Here is a 21,566-nt window from a genome sequence, read left to right as displayed (position 1 = left end):
TCCGAGTCCCCTTCCCCGGCGGCATCTCGTCCGGGCAGGGGGACGGGATGGATGGGAACCGTCTGCTCGAAGGTAATCTTCCTGAGAAAGGATAAGGAGGTGTGTTTTTGCATAAAAATCCTTATTTCTCCTATGAATTATATGATAATCCTAATAGATTATTGATGTATTTCAGATTTATGTTTAAGCCCTTAGGTTTTAACATACTGCGGTGTACTATATTTACCCCACGCAAATGCTCATTTTACACCTTAGGTTTAAAATGCATTATGATGCATAATATTTACCTCCTGTAAATAAGTATTTTTGAGACTCATGTGTTATCAAGAATTGCATCGTGACATGTACTGCTGCAGATGAATTTACCACTGTAAACTCGCTTTCCAGATCCTATATTTTCTGGAATTTTTTTAGTACTGTTCAAAGCGTTTGTTCAAATTGACAAACCCAATAAACATGTGTTATTATTACATTGTTCAAAATGTTTGTCCAAATTGACAAACCCAATAAACATGTAATATTATTATCACGACCTTTGTATTGCAACTACTTTGTTATTTGTAATTTTTATTTTATGTTAAGCCCATTTATGCTTTATTTAAAGCTTATTGCACTTACATTTTTAATGCAAAATTCATTAAGTGTATTAGCTCATTATTTGTATATAACATAAATATTCCACATTGTATGTTGGTCATACACAAGGTAGCGCCATAGTTGTTACTGTGGGATCTACACTAAATTCTTAGTGACTATCCTCAATATGCGTACCCAACATCACAAATTGGAACATATGGTCTACATCTTTTCACAAGATGACTACCATTAATCAGCATTCCTATTGGCCATACACGAGGTAGCACCATAGTTGCTACTGCGGGATCTACACTAAGTCCACAACTTAGTGACTATCCTCAACGTACGTACCCTAATTCGTTTGTGGATTAACTAAGGTCTACATCAATCTTTTGATGACTACCTTAAAATATGTTTATACAAATTATATACACCACTTGGCATCTACTGTTCAACAGACTATGTCTATATTATTAGAGGTCTATATCTTTATGATGACTACCTCTAATGTGTTAGCATAAATAAGGTTTACACTATTAGTGAGATAGATCTTGTCTCCTATTTATTTTGCATTAATTAATACAACATCACCATAGCAATTTTAAATTTACTCTTAGCGTAAATTCAGAAAATCTATGGTTTAAACCTTGTTAGAATAATAGCCAGCAAAGAGTTTGATCTCTTGCTCTTGATGGTCACCGTTATCTAACATGATCAATGGATGTAATGTTAAACTTGATGTTCTATGGATTCATGACAATATTTGATGCTCCTCATAAGAGAGCATCACCACTTATGATCAATTTAAATATGGAGTTTTATTTAAATAAAACACCATATACATCCAGGTCACAGGTATGTGTATCTCAATGGGTGCAAATCGAAGCACTATATGGCTAGCTTTCAATGAGTGATACAAACAACACAAGGCAGTTATTCTGTCCAATGCCAACTATGATTGACCATAACTTTATCTATAGGATCTTAAGTCAACTTGAGAATATAATTATGTTGTTCTAAAATATCCCCCAATATTACGTTTTTGCGAAAGCACACTACTCATCAAATGTATTCTAGATTAATTCCTACATTACTTCAGGTCTAAGTGTATGATAAACTCTTATCAATGAATCATCATTAGCATTATAGTGATGCTCTATCATCTGAAGTACATTGAATTTTCAGAATCATAACAAGTTCGATGCCATGTAATAATGCCATCCATAGAACTTTAATGGTAAGATTTAACGCAAAAAGAAGTAGTAGCCCCGTGCATTCTTTAGGGTCAAGGCATTTCCCAAATATGACAGAACCATATTTTGTACCAATTGTGTATGTTACTGCCACACAACATGGAAATGTCATGCCTTGAAACATTTAATTGATCGGTATTACAAATCCATTGGACATAAATATCCGGCCCAACAATAAAGATATGAAGCACGCTTCTATCTTCAACCTGACACCACCAGGAAGGCCAGTTGTTCATAACAAGTTTCATGAAGAAACCAAGTAGCAACCAAACACTTAATTAATAAGTGGGTCTTATGAGCATGGAGAGCACGATCATCGAATTTACTTCGCTTAGATCCATTTTGGGGACCAAAATTTGTCTCCCGTTTACAAACATACCTAGTTTCTACGTCCCATTTTGGTGTTGTAATATAAAATATTGTCATCAATTTCAATTGAATATCACAATAATGTGCCATCACATTTGATATTCCATTAATTAACTTGTATGAAATCTATATATCTGCAAAGATTGTCATTATATTCTTCATGCTATATATAGACCTATACGGGAGTCAATCCAAATGCAAAGAGGAATTTTGCCTAGTGGATAGTTGCACCACAAACTCTATATATAGGGAAGCAAAATATTCCTAAACTCTTACATAGAGATAAGAAAATATTTTGTTAATCGCTTGACGCGATGTCATGATAGTGGGCTTTGGTCGTGCTACTATCATCCTCCCTATTGGTACTCAAATAATAATCATGAATCCATTCTTGTATTCTAATTCCATAATGTACCCAATTAAAATTATAAAGATATCCGTCAATGTGGTTTTCATATGGAAACCCCAAGATGACAACTAAGAGGAGTATTTTTCTCTTAACAACGGATATGACAATACTTAAACAAAACATCCTTAGTTCGATTTGACTACACATATATAACATGTATCCAATGTTGCGTACAAATAATTCTCTCTCTTGATGTCAACAAGACTTGGCACATTTGCCTTGGTTATTCAACTATAGAGATAACTTGAGAATTATTATCAATTCTATTGGTCATAGCATCAATATGAGCCACTACATTTCTTGAAGAAATTTAAGAACATACATGTGACTCTATTTACCATTTTATGGACCATAAAGATACTATGTAATGCACATTTATGCATCCATAATATAGTCCTAGGTGTGTCTCTTAGTCATGAGAACCATCACTATACTAAACTCATTGCTCGAAATCTTCAATTTAGAGCAAATTATCCTGAACACGGGATCAAATCCATTTTATATGGAACAGTTTGGCTTTTGGGTACAATATATCAAGTACCTTATGTCCATACCAATAATGGTTTTATTGAGTCTCTTATTGAGAATCAAATTGCATGACATATTAAAATAGAATTGTAATTTACTAGAACTAAGTTGATTTCATGTGGATTTACACACCGCATCATTAATTCAAATTTATCAAGCTACACTTATACAACTCCCTCCGTTGCAGTATGTACATGAAACTTTGGCCGCAGCCAAACATTTCCCATCTGCGCATCGAGTATATTTTCACATATCCATATCACCACCCCCAACATACCAATGGGCATTAGGGATCCCAAGAGGTAACTCTGCAGGTGATTTATAAATTGCCCGTATGTTGATCACATTTGAGGATAATTCCAGGCATTAGGGGGAGATTTATACCACATTAAGAATGCCAGGAATCAAAAGAGCAATCCTCACATCCATGTACCAAAAATTCTAAACCTAATCGTTTAGAATATTTTATATTTGTATCATATTGCAAAGAATCTGCCAGAAACATTTACTGATAATAAGGGTGTCACAAAATTCTCTTATCCAACTTATAATGCGCCCAAAAGAATGGAGGTACCAATTAAAACCATTTAACTCCCACTTCCAAAGAAGAGGGGGAGAAGTACGGTCGCTCTTAAGGATAATGCTCCAAGTAAGCGTCCGAGGATATCGAGGACAATATCCTTCAAATCAGTAAATCCAAGTCAACCTCAAGTTGGTAGACACCCAAAATGGATGAACATCCAAAACCTGGATCAAAATCCACCCGGATCAACGGTGCACTCAAATTCTAATCCTGGGACATTGGAACACACTGACTCCATATGGGAAATGACTAGGAGTCCAAAAGGGTTAACATTTTCACATGCTATATTGATTTTAAGAACTGAATCAATCATTTAAAGACTACAAATTGTTGCGGCATATACTCCTCAAAGATTGCCTTTTTACCTTACTGGATCCTAGACCAAAAATCCTAGGCAGAGTGTCTTCACACTCAAATTTGGTCAAACTAAAAGGTGGCAATTAAGGAGATTGCTCTTGTTCAATGATGAGAAGTATTACCACAGTAATATCTTCCCTCACAGAGTTTCTTTTCAGAAGCAAGGTGGTGAACAATGAGAGCTTGTAGCATATGGTTTCACATAGAGACCTAAGAGCATCTCCTACAGATGGGCTAAATACATTTGTGCATGCTATTATAGCTATTGTGGCCCAAAAAAGTTATCCAATAGCTTTTCTATCCGGTGTTCTATTTTTCAACGCTCACCATCTCGAAGTCGTTGCTGGCCAATTTTCCCATGCGAGACTCGCTTGCTATCCCGCGGCGCCAATGGAATCCCGCGCTCAGGCTCGCCTCTCCCGTGCTCGTTTTTCTTCTCCGCGCCGCGGCGGCAATGGAATCCCGCGCATAGGCTTCGCCACTCCCACGCTCGATTTCCTTCTCCGCGCGCCAGCCTCTCCCCCTCCCATGTGCGCCCCCCTGTCCTTCTCCTGTTTTTCTTCCCATCCCACGCTTCTTCTTCTCGGCACCTGCGTCTTCCTCTCTCCTCGACGCGGATCCCTTCAAGGACCTCGGAATCGTGCGGAGGCACCATGTCGCAGGCACAATCAGAAGCGGATCTGATGTCTGGGAGCCACGGCCACGGGGACCCCAATTCTTCTGAGCTCCAGTCGTTCCCCATCTTCTCGGTGGCCAGCGGTTGGGAGGAACATCAGTTGCCGTCGTTGCCTTGGTTACAAAGAGCAGGGGTACCTGGGCTGCGGCGTGGAGTTCTTCCTCCCAATGTTGCCCCCGCTGCATCAGCCCCCTTGTCTGGCATGTATTCCGGTGAGTTCCAAATACCTAGATCCAATTTTTTTTGTTTTTTAATAATGAAGCCTACTCGAAATGTACATGAAAGCATTCTTGGCAATTGATTGTGAATGAAAGCATTCTTGTGAACTCAGATTTGGTGAGCTATGAATCATGAACTGTGCATATAATGAGTTGAGGTTAGATTTTTGTGAAACTTGTTCAAGTGACTGTCTAATTTGCTATCAATAGTAGTTTTTTAATCTTCAGTTTGTTTTTCAGTTGAATCTCTGTAGCTGTGCAGCATATTGAATTTAGTCATCTTCCTATGCAGCACATTGAATTTAGTCATCTCTGTACTTGTGAATGAAAGCATTCTTGGCAATTACTTGTGAATGAAAGCATTCTTGTGAACTCAGAATTGGTGAGCTAGGAATCATGAAAGCATTCTTGCTAATTTCAGATAGTAGAATTCGACTAGTTGCAATAAAGTGAAGGTAGTGATTGTGCATATTTACAAATTTATTTATTGAACTAGAGCTTGTGTATTTCAGTATGTTTAGTAATTTTATTCACTGTGGTATTTTTTTCACTATGGTATTTCACTGTAAAATGTATTAAAGGAGTCACCCACTCTTGCTAGTCCTCTTTTTCAACACCCTAAGATGTTTAGTTGATTAGAATGCAGGTCAATACTGTTGTCTCGCAGGTCTAGTGGAGAACTGGAGATAGATATATAAGTCATGATACAAACTACTGTACTTACTGAAGTTTAGCCAAAGTAAAACTGGCTAAGTTGATTTACTTTAATTTACACTGAATCGATAAAACCAGTTTAGATGATTTGTGCAATATTAGCTAGCCCTTCATGAGAAAACTGGCAACCTGAGAACTAGCTAAGATGGTTTTGTATAATATATGATTCTCTTTCCCTAACCACTGGCATTGTCGTATTGATTCTCATTGCCTGGGGTTTGTTCTTTCAACGTCGTCTTGTGGCTAACATAGTCAATTGTCTGCACTACCATTTGATGAGTCGCACCGGAGTGATCAGTCAAGCTTCAAGAGTTCAAGTTGCAATCCTTGCGTACAGTTTGTACCTAGGATTAGGCGATATGCTTTAACCTGACACAAACAGATTCTTTTTATTTGGAAGCATTATTTCATTCATAAGTTGTTTCCCTATCTGATTTATCAGTTTAAGATGATCCTTTTATATCATGATTTTTTATTTAGCACTACTTGTCTGTCGTGGTCTTTCCACTTGGCGGTACTTTAGAAATATTCCATGTTGAGTGGGCTGGCTGGAAAGTGCTTGTCTATTTGTAATTACTTTGACTTGGGAAACTAGTTAAAATTAAAATCGTTTAACTCTTTGGGATGTCCACTTATTTTAGGTTTACCCATTGCCTGATGATACTGCCTGCATTTCTCTAGTGTAGTAGGTAACCTTGTTAGTTCTGAACTGCCCTTTTTATTCAAACCACTGACATTGTCGTATTGATTCTCATTGCCTATGGTATTTTTTCACTGTGGCATTTCACTGTGGTATTTCATTCTATGATCTTGATTGTCCCTGTGGTTTCTTTTCACAGGCGCCATGGATTCGGAAAGATCTTTTACCAACATAATTACAAGGGGTTGTAATCTTGCTGCTTTGTCTGATAATGTCCCAACTCCTAATGAAACGACAGCATGTGATGAGGCCCTAGCAAGTGTCAAAGGGAGTCAGAAAAGGTCCAAGAATTTCAGTAAAGACGAGGATGAAATGTTGGTCTCAGCATGGCTAAATGTGAGTTTGGATCCAGTGCATGGAGTTGATCAATCACGTTTGACTTATTGGAAAAGAATATATGATTACTTTCATATAAACAAGACATTTGATTCTGATCGAACGCAAAGCTCCCTAATGAGCCAGTGGTCTGGTATTCTACATGATGTGAACTTATATGCTGGTTGCGTTTCAAAGATAGAGGCTAGAAATCAAAGTGGTTTATCTTTCGCTGATAAGGTAAAGATAATAGACCTTGCCCTTCAAATTGTATATGATGTTTCTCTATGTCATGCAGTCTCTATGTGTTTGAATTTGCAGGAAAAAAATGCATTAAAAATGTTCAAGTCTGAGGACAAGCAGCACCGGAATTTCCCTTACCTCCATTGCTGGGAAAAATTGAAAGACAAGGCCAAGTGGAAAAATAGAAGCAATCCCTGTGGAACGACTTCAAGGAAAAAGCAAAAGACCATGGTGAATTCAAGTCCTGTAGCAGCTGCACAATTAGTTGTCACTGCGAATGGTGAAGAGAGTCAGGCAGCAATGTCTATAGTGGACAGACCTATAGGGAAGAAGAAGGAGAAAGACAAATTACGACAACGTTCCAGCATCGAAGCATTGGATTATTTGTTGGCAAAGAAGAAAGAGGCTGACATAGAGAAGGATTTGAAAAAAGAGGAGAGGTGCAAAAAAGCCTTTGCATTGCAAGCAGAAAGGATCAGAATCGAGGAAGAAAGGAACAGAATCGAGGAAGAAAGAATCAGACTTGAGAAAGACAAATTTGAGTTCGAGAGGAACCTTGAAGAAGAGAGAATTATCAATGTCGATACGAGTACCATGTCCACCAAACAGCAGCTACTATATGAACAGCTCCAGAATGACATACTTGCACGGCGTATAAAAAATTAGATAAATTATCATATTGTACTGAGTACCATATTTCTTAAACATTGTGCTGGTTGTTTTCTACATTGTAAATCATAACATTCTACAATAATTATAATCATGGCATCATTACAGTCCAATGACAATTGAAATCAATCATTAATGGTATTATTGTATAAATCTGGATAATTTTGCCACAAGTGCTCAATAAGATCAGCCTGAAGTTGTGTGTGTGTTTCCTTGTCCTTGATGTTCTTGTAATTTTGAATGAAAGCATCGAGCTCAGGGGTACTATCATGGGATACTGTCACCTTTTCTCCCATATCGTCGTAATTGAAATCATCTTCATCATCCCCCTCATCCTCAACAATCATGTTGTGCATAATGATACAAGCGTTCATGATTTCTCCAAGCGTGTCCTCATCCCACAAATGAGCTGGTCTTCGAACAATAGCAAAGCGAGCTTGTAGAACCCCAAACGCTCTTTCAACATCCTTTCTACATGCTTCTTGTGCCTTAGCAAAATATTTCTTCTTGTTACCTTGAGGTTCTGGTATGGTCTTCACGAAAGTGGCCCAAGATGGATATATGCCATCTGCGAGATAATAACCCATTGTATAATTGTTTCCATTGATGTTATAGTTAACCTGTGGACCGTCACCTTCAGCAAGCCTTGCAAAAACAGGAGATCTTTGGAGAACATTGATATCATTATGCGAGCCCGGCATCCCAAAAAAAACCAAGCCAAATCCAAAGATCTTTAGAAGCAACCGCTTCTAGTATAATTGTAGGATCCTTTTTGTGCCCCACGTACATACCCTGCCATGCAACAGGGCAATTTTTCCAGGTCCAATGCATGCAATCTATGGAACCAAGCATACCTGGAAAACCTCTTCTCTCACCAATTGCAAGCAATCTAGCTGTATCATGTTCATTAGGCTTTCTCATGTACTCATGCCCAAATATATGAACAACAGCTCTGACAAACCTTCTCAAACTCTCTAGAGCAGTACTCTCACCAATACGAACATAGTCATCCGTAGCATCAGCCGCTACTCCGTAAGCTATCATCCGAAATGCCGCCACAACCTTCTACAAACAAGAAAGTCCTAGGGTACCAGCTGCATTTCTCTTTTGCACAAAATAGTCGTCATGATCCTCGATAGCATTCATTATACAGGACAAACACATGACTGCCTCATTCGAAATCTATGCAAGAAGACAAATTAATTAGGCGACAATCGAATATATATACAAGGTACAATTGAAAAAAATAGGGTACATGCAAACCTGCTCCTGAAATAATTTGGCCCGTATGTAGGATCATCTGAAAAATAGTCTCGATAAAGTCTCACGTGCCCTGACTGTCTATCACGATTTATTACACGATGTCCCTCAACGGAACCACGATGACGTGGTTCATTGCCAATATCCGTTGCTACTATGTCTGCAGCGGTAATATACAATTCATCGTCATCATCCGAAGACGATGAATCGACCACTTCATTCAGCAGATTGAACTCAGGCTTCAGAATCCATTACACACCTACGGTTGCTGCTCGGCTGATGGATTCACCTGACAAAATCTGAATGCATGAAGTGCTCACTGCGGCTGCTGCTCGGCTACACCGTTGCACCTGAACGGCGCTGGCCACACAGGGACAGCCGTACCAAGGCGTGCTTTGCGCCTGGCGGCGGTGCGTGCGTTGCTTGCAAGCAGCGGCGGTGGTGCGCGTGTTGCGCTTGCGAGCAGGCTTGGTGGGTGCATTGCTGGCGACTAGGCCTGGCGGCAGTGGTGCGTGCGTTTGCTTGCTAGCAGGCCTGGCAGCCAATGCAAGGACCTTCAGGTCCGTCTTGGCCCATTTAATTATACAAAAGGAGCATCTTTAGCTAGGCTACTGTAGCCATCATGTATTTGAGAGGCTTTTCTATTTTACATGATGGCTAAATCAAGAGATTTAGCATTTATTTTTAGCTAACCTGTAGGAGATGCTCTAACATAGCATACCCCATGGTATGTGTGAAAATGAAGTTTTCCAAATTCACTAATTGGCGGATCAAATGAATTTGATAGATTCGGACGTATAAGTCCCAATGGACTTCATATTCTGAATCCAAATACAAATCGCAACATACATTGTGTATAATTAAGCATGATTGTGCATATTGGTTATTTTGATATCATCATGATATAGAAATAATTATGCAATCATTTGAGATACAATTTCCATCATGTGGATTTGAGATGAAGGATTTGGGTAAGACCAAATGTTGCCTTAGGCTTACAACTTGAGCATCGTCCTTCAGGGATTTTAGTGCATCAATCAGCATATATCCAGAAAATATTGAAGAAATTCAATATAGACAAATCATATCATAATAAAACCCCGATTGTTGTTCGTTCTTTAGAAATAAAGAAAGATCCATTTAGACCATGAGATTTTAGAGAAAAGATATTGGGACCAAGGTTCCATATCTTAGTGTCATTAGAGCACTTATGTATCTTGCAAATTGCACCAGGCCTAATATCGCATTTGCAGTGAACATACTAGTTAGACATAGTGCCAATCCAACTCACCGTCATTAGACAGGAGCGAAGCATATCCTCATATATCTTAGTGGCACAAAGGATCTTGGTTTACTCTTTAAGAGAAATCATGATCCCAATATGATTGGATACACGGATGTTGGTTACTTATCTGGTCCCCATCCCAAACTGGATTTGTATTCTTACATGGTGGTACAGCTATTTCATGAAATCTTCTAAACAGACTCTAACGGCGACCTCTACTAATCATTCTGAAATTATTGCTCTATACGAGGCATCACAAGAATGTGTATGGCTTCGCAGAATGATTAACCACATACAACAGTCATGTGGTATTGGTTTAATTGAATCACCTACAATTATCTATGGAGATAATTCTGCTTGTGTTACACAGATGCAGACATGTTACATAAAGAGCAATATCACTAAGTATATTGTTCCTAAACTGTTTTATCCCCATGAATTACAAGAAAGTGGGGAAATAAACATCTTGCAAATCCAGTCATGTGATAATCTCGCTGACCTATTTACTAAGTCCTTACCAACTTCTATGTTTCAAAAATTGGTATATGGAATTGGTATGCGGTGACTTCGAGATTTGCTAGAATCAGGGGGAGACATCTCCTAAATATTGACCTGTACTAGCATCATATTATACTATTTTCTTTCACAAGTTTTACTTACAAGGTTTCTTGTCAAAGTTTTTAATGAGGTAATATTAACACAAGCATGTGTCATATTTTCTATTTTCCTCACCGGGGTTTTTGTGGGAAATATCAAAGACACATATTGCCCTCACAACTCATTCATGGTTTTTCCCTAAGAAGTTTTTTCATGTGAGTTATCCTAAGAGGCAATACCAATAATATGTCATCATATTTTTTTCTAATTTTCCCACTGGGGTTTTATAGGAGTTTTAGCGATATATCACTTTATATTGCTCCTCATATTTTTTCTGAAAAGGTTTTTGGAGGAGTTATCTTTATGTCGTATCTCCAATATTTTTTCTCCATTGGGGTTTTTAATGGGATACCAATGACATAGTGGTTTACTTAAATCACAAATAAATATGCTATTTTCTCCTTATTTTCCAATAAGGTTTAAAGGAATTTTTATGGCATATCATATATTCCTCAGATTTTTCCCATAGGGGTTTTCGAGGAATTCAGCTTACAGCTGCATTGATCTCAAGGAAGATTCGATCAAGGGGGGGTGTTACAAAACGGTGTCTCTTAACAGACACCCCTTCGGTGATCTCATCAACGACGCCATGAACAGACACATGTTCACGAAGTGATCTTATCCATCAATTACAAGATTAGTGGATAGGATTAGATAGTTAGTTTTACTTCAAAGGGCATGTCCTTTGGGAACAGTCGTGTCCCTTCGTGACACCCCTTCACTTGTATAAATATATTTCAGAGATCAATGAAATAGATAGTTCTCCCAAAATCTTGTTCATTTACATTCATACTTTAACAATCACCATCGTGTGATCCTATGGGGTGTGATCCTGTGTTTGGTGAGCCACATCCACATGGTTGCTCTTGAGTCTTGACTGTTATAATTATAATTACAAGTGAACAACCTAATTGTTTATGTCGTTCCACTTTATCGATTAGCATGGCATCTTCTTTCGCTGTCAGCTGCTTAGTAGACTTCAGGTGCATGAATCTGTCACAACTCATAATCAATGTAAAGAAAAAAACTGGTGGAATAATAAGTGAGCGAAAATTAGCTCTGTAGTCTGGAAAGATACGAGAATTGTAAAATACCACCAGAAGTTCTCGTCTCGGCAAATACCACACTGAAATAATGAACTCACTGTTGATCTATTCTAATCACATAGTCATAGATCTAGCCAGATACATCTTGTAAATGGATAATATGTCCTAGTACATTTACTAGACAGAGATTAGAGAGAGGAATAGTGCTAGGTTACCGACCATCGTAGGCCTTCGATCCAGAGGCGTCGGCCATGGTTGTTGTGCCGGTGTCTGCGCGAGGCCAGCGACAGTCGGTGAAGAGGATGATGAAGTCGTCGACATTAGTGGAGCAGGGCAACGTAGCTGGTGGCTTCCCATCACTGGCTGCGCCCCCTCTCTGATTAGAATTAGGGTTTAGGTTTTGGTGGGGAGCTCGGCTCAGGCGAACCTCATACTCAAAGCCGTCGACCCCCACCTCTATTTATTGCGCAGTGTGACATGGGCCCTCCAGCCATAGTGGGCTGGGCACCCCCCGATCAGGGCGTGGATCAAAGGCCCAACTAGGCCATTGGGCCTAGTTTGAGATTAGAGATCAGTCTAACAATCTTCCCCTTGATCTCCTACCATCTTTTAATTTCGTATTATTTACTTTTGTTCATTCCATTACAGATTAGTGCATAGAGCATGTTTCATCGTCATGGTCAATTGCCGATAGATTTAACAACTACAATATACCACTCTATTCTGAAATAGATACTTAACTTTGGGCCTTCTTTTATCTAGGAATTATAGGCTTTCCCTTAAACCCATGCTGGCTACATATTCTCTGAACACGTTGGGTGGTAAGCCTTTTGTAAGCGGATCCACGAGCATCTTTTTGGTACTTATATGCTCAAGACTTATGACATGATCCCGGACTTTATCTTTCACAACATAATACTTTATGTCAATGTGTTTGGCAGCACCACTTAACTTATTGTTGTGAGCATACTGTACTGTCGAATTATTATCACAGTATAACTTAAGTGGTCTATAGATGTCGTCAACCACCTTCAAACCGGGTATGAACTTCTTTAGCCAGTTCACCTGCCCCGTTGCTTCATAACATGCTACAAACTCGACATACATTGTGGACGATGTAGTGACGGTTTGCCTTGAGCTTTTCCATGAAATAGCTCCCCCTACGAGAGTGAATACATACCCAGACATGGATTTTCTATCATCTCCTGTATAATGAGAATCTGAATATCTCACTATATGGAGTGAATCTGATCTTCTATATGTCATTCATGAGACTTTTCGTTCCTTGCAAATAATGCAAGACTTTCTTTACCAATTTCTAGTGTTCTGTTCTAGGATTGCTCTGGAATCTGCCAAGTAACCCGGTAATAAATGCCAAGTCAGGCATGTATATACTTGAGCATATTGCAAGCTTTCCGACAGCTGAAGCATATGGAACCATTTTTATTTGATCGATCTCATACTGATTCCTGGGGCATTGAAAATTCTCATATCTATTGCCCTTGACTATAGGAGCAGATGAGGGACTACATTTGTGCATACTAAATTTCTTTAAGATCTTTTCTATGTATGTCTTTTGTGACAGTCCTAATACCCCTTTACTTCTATCTCGGTGAATCTTGATCCCTAGAACGAACAAAGCTTCACCAAGATCTTTTATATCAAATTTTGAGGACAAAAACTTCTTTGTCTCCAATAGTAGACTGACATCACTACTAGCAAGTAAGATATCATTCACATACAGGACAAGGAAGATAAACTTCTCATTCTTAAACTTTACATAGACACAATTGTCCTCTATATTCTATTTAACCCCAAAATTCATTATTGTCTAATCAAACTTTAAGTACCACTGTCTTGAAGCTTGTTTTAATCCATAAATGGAATTCTTTAGGTGGTATAACAGAACCGACCAATTATATGAAATTAAGTAAGCTAAATCATCTGCCAGAGCAGACGATTTAGCAAACTTAAGCCCGTATAACCCGGTAGTCCGTGAAATCACGAAGATTTCAAACCAACTTCCATTCTAGCCAAGATCGTAATAAGTTTAGCTGGTCACCATCACATATTACATAAAAGTTCACTAATCTCAGATACATTAGAGTTTCAACATAGTTATTACAAAACAAGTTCGAATAAAAGTAGCGGAAGCCATTTGTTCAAACCACACACACACTCACGCGGAGTTCAAATATAGTGCCAGCGAATGATCATCTCCAACTAAAAGCATTAGATGAGACAGTAAGGAATGACCTATGCCCATGGTCCTAAGCATCACCCATCACAGGATAAAGGCAGTTGATACAGTAGCCGTAATACATCTGCCCATCTGCAACAAGTGGGAAATAAAACCCTGAGTACGAGAAGGTACTCAGCTAGACTTACCCGACATAACCGAAAATAAATGACACCAAGGATTATGAAGGGCTTTATAGTAGGGTAGCTGACTCATTTGCAAAAGAAGCATTTTTAGCATTTCAAGACCCTTTTCAAAAGCATTATTGCCAAGTTAATTATTATTAACCTATCGACTAGATTTGCACCTATACTAGAGCAAACATGTGATTAAGCAGATAATGATAACCAATGATCATTAACAACTTCCATACTGTCATATTTACTATAACTGTCCCTAGTGTTCCATAAACATTTACTATGATGAAGTAACTCAAGTCAAGTGCTCACTATCCAGGAGCGATGGCGATTCGAATCGATTCCTAACCAGCTGGTGATTTATTCCTTACACAAACCTCACTCACCCGCTAAAGTGAGATATTGATCATCGAGTCAACTTTCTAGGTATCTCGAGTTTGCCAGGAACCACATGTACCCGGGGGCCGACCGACTGCACTTTGGTCTTATCATCTCGCCCCCGTGTCCTACCACACCTGCTCCGGCACAGTGCGCTGCGGGCAATCTACTCGGCCTAAAAAATCTCCCACCTTCGCGGTCGGAAGGTACTTTATCCGGCCAGCTAAATATAAGGCATGCGTTCAACATGACTCAAGGCCCAACAACGGTCGGTCCTTAATCGACACAGATGGAAACACTATAGTCCAAAACTCTACAAGTCTCCATCCGGTCTCAACTTCATTTAACACTTAGTTATACCATGACTTCATAGTCATCCAAGCAGATCTAGGTAACCACCTATAGCTCGCAGGTGACAGGGAATCTACCCGGGTAACAAGGATATAGTATAACAAAGATAGACAAGGTATAATGCAGCAACGGTTGCAAACAACTCTTGAACATAATGCATCAATTAAAGTAAAGCATTTAATTTAATAATTACAAACTAGGAGAAAAATGCTCCGGGGCTTGCCTCTCTCGAAGGAGCTCGAACGGTGATCGAGGCACTCCGGAAGTTCCTCAACGTCCTCCTCGTCGGCTTCTAGCACTTCCTGCGACTGCACCTCGAACTGCTCCTCAGGATCCTCGGGTATGACAACTGGGTTCTCGGTTTGCGATCTTATATGATGCAATGTGCGTAAGTGCTTATGCAATCGGTGCATCGGATGAGATGAATACAATGGATATGTTTGAATGCAAGGTAGTCAACATCATCCAAGAAAATATACTACAAGCACATGTCATCTACTGCATTCTCTTCTACTACTAATATGTTAATTCAACACATTTTATTAAATGCTTCAAAGATACACCAAAGCTTTACTAATTTCTTAAATCCCACAAAAAGCAACACTTAATTAAAACCTAATTAATAATAGGTTTGAATAGCAACCTCTATTTTTCTTGCTTAGAAAAATCTTAGAAAATTACTACAGCATAGTACTACCCTAAGTAGTTTACTAACAGATTTTCATGATATTTGAATGAGTGGATTAGCCTACACAAAAATAACAAGCTATGGCATGATTTTGTACATGAAAATACTTTGTACTGTGAAAAGTGTCAAACAACAGAGTTAGTATTTTTCCTATGTTCTTCATAGCATACAATGACTGTACAAAATTTATCACATGCATGTTTTATACAAAGTTTGCTCTCTAGCTAAAATAACAAAAATCAACCATTAAAGGTACTTGAACTACACCTCAAAATTTTCCCACAACACATGCATGAAACATATTTTTCCTAGGAAATACATGACATAAGAAGATTAACAAACTTGGAATCATATTTTTCTGAAGCCTATAGATTTTTCTACATATTTTTCAAGTTATCAGCAATATACATGATTAAATAAAATTCTACAGAAAAGTATTTCAAAAATGACATGCAATAATTTTCCCAAGTAGATCTGATGATAAGGAACCTAGACAAATTTATTTCAACAGATTTGGAGCAACTTTGAGTATCCAAACATTTTTCAAACCATTTCTATTTTCAAATAATAAAGAAAAATGGAAAACAAATCATTCAATCGCTACTGGGCCAGCCCGAACGGATTAGGCGGCCCACGACTGCTTTTGGCCTGTGCAGCCCGAGCGCAAGGGAGGGGGAAGATGGCCCAGCAGGGCATCGGCCCACGGCCATTCGGCCTGGCTGGCTGAGGCAGAGGCCACGCCGGCGCTTGCGCTGGCGCGGCGGCGTGGCTCGGCCACGAGGTCGGCGGCCATTCCCGGCCGAGACAGGGCGAGATAGCGGGTGCACGCGATGCGCAAGAAGCTGGCGAATGCAGTAGGGTAGCTAGGCGGGGTTGGAGAAGAGGAGGAAGGGGCCTTCCATGGCGGCCGAGCACGGTGGCGCCATGGCCGGCGGTGGCGAGGCTTGAGACGGCTCTACCTGAGCTCGGTAGGTGGCGCAAACGCGAGCATGACTTTAAGGAGAGCAAGGCGGAGCTGCGGGCGCATGATTGCTGGCCGAGGTGGAGGAGCCATGGTGGATTTCGCCAGCGGGTGCGGTGGCGCGGCGAGGGGTAGAGCTACGGGCGCTCGGCTCTGGCGGAGAGGAAAGGCAGCGCGGGAGTGAGTGAGCGAGCGCACCGGCTCCAGCAGGTGTAGGCGGGCGTGTGGGCGTGGGCGCAGGCTGGCTGCGACATGCGGCGGCGTCGACGGCGCATGGCCGCCACGCGGCGGGCAAGCTCTGCCGCGGTCGGGCACGATGCGGCGCGGCGCGTCAGCGGGCAGGCGCGCGGAGGCAGGCCAGGCACGGCGCGGTGCTGGGCTAGGCTGGGCCGAGCGAGGCGAGGCGCGCACGGGAGGCTGGCTGGGCCAACTTTGGCCATGGGCCAGAAGCGAGGCGGCGGCCCATGAAGGAGAAAAAGCCCTTTTTCAAATATATTTTCAAGGAATTTTTAAATGCCAACTTTCAAACATTATTTTGAGCAAGAAAATGACATCTTTTGAAAATGTACCAAAAATGAAAGTTGATCAGAATTTAATTTTCTACAACTTTTCTTTTATGACCATAGCCAAATTCTTTCTAGATTTTGAATTGTAAGATCAAAGTCCACGTTTAACTCAAAACCCTAATTTTCGGGAAATTACTTTGGAAGCAAAATTTTGAATTAATTTGAATACAAACCTTGCTCCAAAAATTGAACTAAACATTGCTAGATGATTTACAATAGTAGCCAAACATGTTTTACTAACCTAGTAAGCAAAATCAGGGCAAAACAACTCTTAAACAGGTGTATGCAATATTCAGGTTTCACACATGTTTCAAATGTTTCGAAGTAGTGTTTCAATTGTTATTTACATGATTAGGCATGTGTGATTAGAATGCTTGATGATGTATGATATGCAGTGCCTAAATGTAGGCATAACACCGGGGTGTTACAGCCCTCCCCCCTTATAAAAATCTCATCCCGAGACTTGAGTTACAAACCATTTGTTATAAAAGTCTTCATAAGCTTTTTGTAGATACTCTCCTGTTTCCCAAGTTGCATCTCCCTCATCATGACGATCCCACTGTATCTTGTATGTTTTCACCACACTATTCTGAGTAGCACATTTCTTAGTGTCTAACACCCGGACTGGTTGCTCATGATACACCAAATCTGATTTGAGTTGGATACCTCGAGGTTCTATTCTTTCCTCTGGAACACGCAAACATTTCTTGAGATGTGATACATGGAAAACTGGGAAAATAGTACTCATTGTTTTAGGTAACTCTAACTTGTAGGCTACCGGACCTCTTTGTTCCAAGATCTTGTATGGTCCTATGAATCTCGCAGCAAGCTTTCTTCGGACTCCAAACCTTTTCTTCTTCATTGGCGTGACTTTTAGATAAACATAGTCACCAACTTCAAACACAAGGGGTCTCCTTCTTCTGTCTGCATAGCTTTTCTAATGTGATTGGGCTGCTTTCATATTCTGCTGAATAATATGAACTTTCTTCTCGGCTTCTTCTACAAAGTCAATGCCATAATACCTTCTATCTCTAGGCTTGACCCAATTCAATGGTGTTCTACATTTTCTGCCATATAAAGCTTTGAATGGGGCCATCTTGATGCTTTCTTGATAACTATTATTATAAGAAAACTCAGCTAACGGTAACCATGACTCCCATGATCCCTTAGCAGACAATACACAGGCTCTTAACATATCCTCCAAAACAGCATTCACTCATTCAGTCTGACCATTTGTCTGAGGATGAGAAACGGTACTATGAATCAAACTAGTTCCTAAGCCTTTGTGTAAATGTTCCCAAAAGTGAGCCGTGAACTGTGAGCCTCGATCAGATACTATGGTCTTTGGTATACCATGCAACCTCACAATTTCTGCGATATACTTCTCGGCATATTGAGGTGGTCGATAATCTGTTTTGACAGGCAAGAAATGAGCGGTCCTGGTAAGACGGTCCATAATTACCCAAATCGAATCATGTCCTTTTTGAGTAGTGGGCAAACCCGTGATAAAATCCATGCTTATATCGTCCCACTTCCAACTAGGGACTGATAAGGGTTACAACATACCAGCAGGTTTTATGTGAATGGCTTTCACTCGACAACATGTGTCACATCTGACAATATATGCTGTAATTTCTTTCTTCATTTTGGTCCACCAATAACGAGATCTTAGTTCTTGATACATCTTACTACTTCTGGGATGGATAGATAGCTTAGAAAGGTGAGCTTCATCCATGAGTTTATTCCTAAGCTCTCGATCCTTGGGAACCACAAGACGGTCGTCAAACCACAACACGCCCTGTTCATCTACTTTAAAGTGTTGAGACGGCTTTTCTTTTATTTTCTCTTTGATGTGGAATATCCCCTTGTCGGTTTTCTGGCCTTCTATTATCTTACTCTCCAAAGAGCAACTAATCTGAATAATATGTAACACAGTAGGATGCATTAGATCGAACCCATCTTTAAGTAATGGTTGCACATTCAAGTTGTAATCTTTGATCAATTCCAACCATCTGCGCTATCTCATGTTTAACTCTGGTTGGGTAAAGATATACTTAAGACTCTTGTGATCTATGAAAATATTGCACACATTACCAAGTAGATAATGTCTCCAAATTTTTAGGGCATGTACAACTGCAGCAACTTCAAGATCATGTGTTGGATAGTTGACCTCGTGCTTTCTCAATTGACGTGATGCATAAGCAATGACTCTCCTTTCTTGCATAAGAACACAGCCTAATCTAGTTTTTGATGCGTTGCAAAACACATCAAATGGTTTCTCGATATCTGGTTGTGTGAGAATAGGAGCAGTGGTCAATAGTTTCTGCAAAGTGTGGAAAGCTGCTTCACACTCCTCTGTCCACACAAACTTGTGATCCTTCTATAGGAGACTTGTCATCGGTTTGGCAATCTTCGAAAAGTCTGGTATAAAGCGACGGTAATAACCGGCTAGTCCTAAGAAACTTCTAATCTCAGGAACTGTGGTCGGTGCTTTCCAATTCATAACTTCTTGCACCTTACTTGGATCGACTAAAACCCCATTCTCTGACAGAATGTGACCAAGGAAAGGAACTTCCTTCAACCAGAATTCGCATTTGCTAAACTTAGCATACAGTTGATGATCCCTAAGTCTGGTCAAGACAGTTCTCAGATGCTCTTCATGATCTTTCTCGTTCTCGGAGTACACCAGAATGTCATCGATGAACACTACCACAAACTTATCTAATTCTGGCATGAAAACTGTATTCATCAAAAACATAAAGTATGTAGGAGCATTTGTCAAGCCAAAGGACATGACAAGATACTCATACAACCCGTATCTGGTGGAAAATGTAGTTTTTGGTATATCCTGTGGCCTAATCTTGATTTGATGATAACCGGATCTCAAATCTATTTTTGAGAACACCTTAGCCTTGGATAATTGGTCAAATAGAACATCAATATGAGGCAAGGGATATTTATTCTTTATGGTTACAGCGTTGAGTGGCCTATAATCTACGCACATTCTCAAAGTGCCCTCTTTCTTCTTCTTCACAAACAAGGCGGGACATCCCCATTCAGACTTGCTTGGTCGAATAAACCCCTTTTTTGATAAATCTTCTAATTGCTTCTTCAGCTCAGCTAGTTCATCTAGAGGCATCCGATAGGGTCTCCTTGAAATCGGAGCCGTTTCGGGGACTAACTCAATTCCAAACTCAATCTCCCTATCCAGCGGAAGACCAGGTAGCTCATCCGGGAACACATCCGGAAATTCACACACTACCAGAATCTGATGAATAGGAATGACTGTCGTAGCACATGTAACACTTATAAGGTCTGTTCTCTGAGGCAATGGTACTTGGAAAGTACCCTCACCTAGGGGATCCTTAAGGGTAAGTACTCGACTTCTAGTATCTATGACTGCTCCCCAATCCTTCATCCAATTCATCCCTATAATGACATCCAAAACTAATCCAGGCATAACTATTAAGTTCACTTGGAACTTCCTGCTACCTAACTCAAGGGTTGCCCCTCGAACTATCCGGTTGGTCAAAACATCAGCCCCTGCTGAACTTATACGGTAACCATAACCTAGTTCTGTGCATAGTTGTTCATGTTTCTGTGCAAATGCTTGACTCATAAAAGAATGCGATGATCCAGAATCAAATAGAACAACTACAGGGTTTTCGTTGATAGGAAACTTACCAGCAGTGATGGGCTCTCCCTCTGGAATTTCATCCACTGTCGTACTATGCACTCTAGCATTATAAGTCTACTACTTCTTGGGTGGGTACGGACAAAACCTTGAAAAATGGCTGGGTTGATCACAGTTATAGCAGGGTCCTCTCACTGTCCCGGCAGATCCCACAGCTCCCTTGGAACTGCCTTGTACCGTAGTTATGGCTGCTTTGTTGGGCTATACTGCCATCTTGTAGGGCTTCTAGGGTCCACGGAAATTCTAACTTCGTTGCTGAGGTGGCCGAAATCTAGCGCTAGGTGTCGATAGGCGATATGGAGGACGACCTCCCATAGGTGCTCTAGCTTGGGACGGACCACCTTCAAAGGCTCTCTTGCGTGTATTAGCTACAGTGCTGGCGTTGTTATTCTTCTCCTGCTTTAGATAGTCGCTGATGAAGTCATTGAATCTGACGCGGTTGTTGGTACCAACATGCTTCATCATTTTTGGATTGAGTCCCCTCTTGAAACTAGCTATCCTTTTAGCATCTGTGTCAACCATGTCGGGAGCATAGCGACACAAGTTGTTGAAGGCATGCAGGTATTGCATCACGGTCTTGGTGCCCTGACTTAACGCCAAGAATTCTCCCAATTTCATCTTGGTCAGCCCGGGTGGAATATAGACTCCATGGAAGGCCTCCGCATACTCTCTCCATGAAATCTAAGCATTTGGA

The 21,566-nt window shown here is 40.3% G+C and overlaps 1 protein-coding gene and 1 pseudogene across 1 annotated transcript; one reads left to right on the top strand and one right to left on the bottom strand.

The window, feature by feature from the left end:
• Positions 1-47: 47 nt before the first annotated feature.
• Positions 48-7,607, top strand: LOC136458397 (glutathione S-transferase T3-like). The gene is made up of 3 exons (XM_066458340.1): positions 48-72; positions 6,523-6,938; positions 7,020-7,607. Exons 1-3 carry the CDS (start codon positions 48-50, stop codon positions 7,605-7,607), a joined length of 1,029 nt encoding a protein of 342 aa, XP_066314437.1.
• Positions 7,608-7,735: 128 nt separating this feature from the next.
• Positions 7,736-8,654, bottom strand: LOC136460717 (protein ALP1-like; annotated as a pseudogene).
• Positions 8,655-21,566: the final 12,912 nt, after the last annotated feature.

The sequence above is a fragment of the Miscanthus floridulus genome, chromosome 6 (assembly GCF_019320115.1).
Source record: "Miscanthus floridulus cultivar M001 chromosome 6, ASM1932011v1, whole genome shotgun sequence".
NCBI classification, from domain to species: Eukaryota; Viridiplantae; Streptophyta; class Magnoliopsida; order Poales; family Poaceae; genus Miscanthus; species Miscanthus floridulus.
This window is presented reverse-complemented; position numbering and strand designations above follow the sequence as displayed.

Excerpts from the sequence above, each read along its gene's own strand:
- LOC136458397 (XM_066458340.1), top strand. The coding sequence starts at position 48 with ATGGATGGGAACCGTCTGCTCGAAG. Across the intron at positions 73-6,522 it reads TGGGAACCGTCTGCTCGAAG|GCGCCATGGATTCGGAAAGA; the intron begins GTAATCTTCCTG and ends TTCTTTTCACAG. Across the intron at positions 6,939-7,019 it reads GTTTATCTTTCGCTGATAAG|GAAAAAAATGCATTAAAAAT; the intron begins GTAAAGATAATA and ends TTGAATTTGCAG.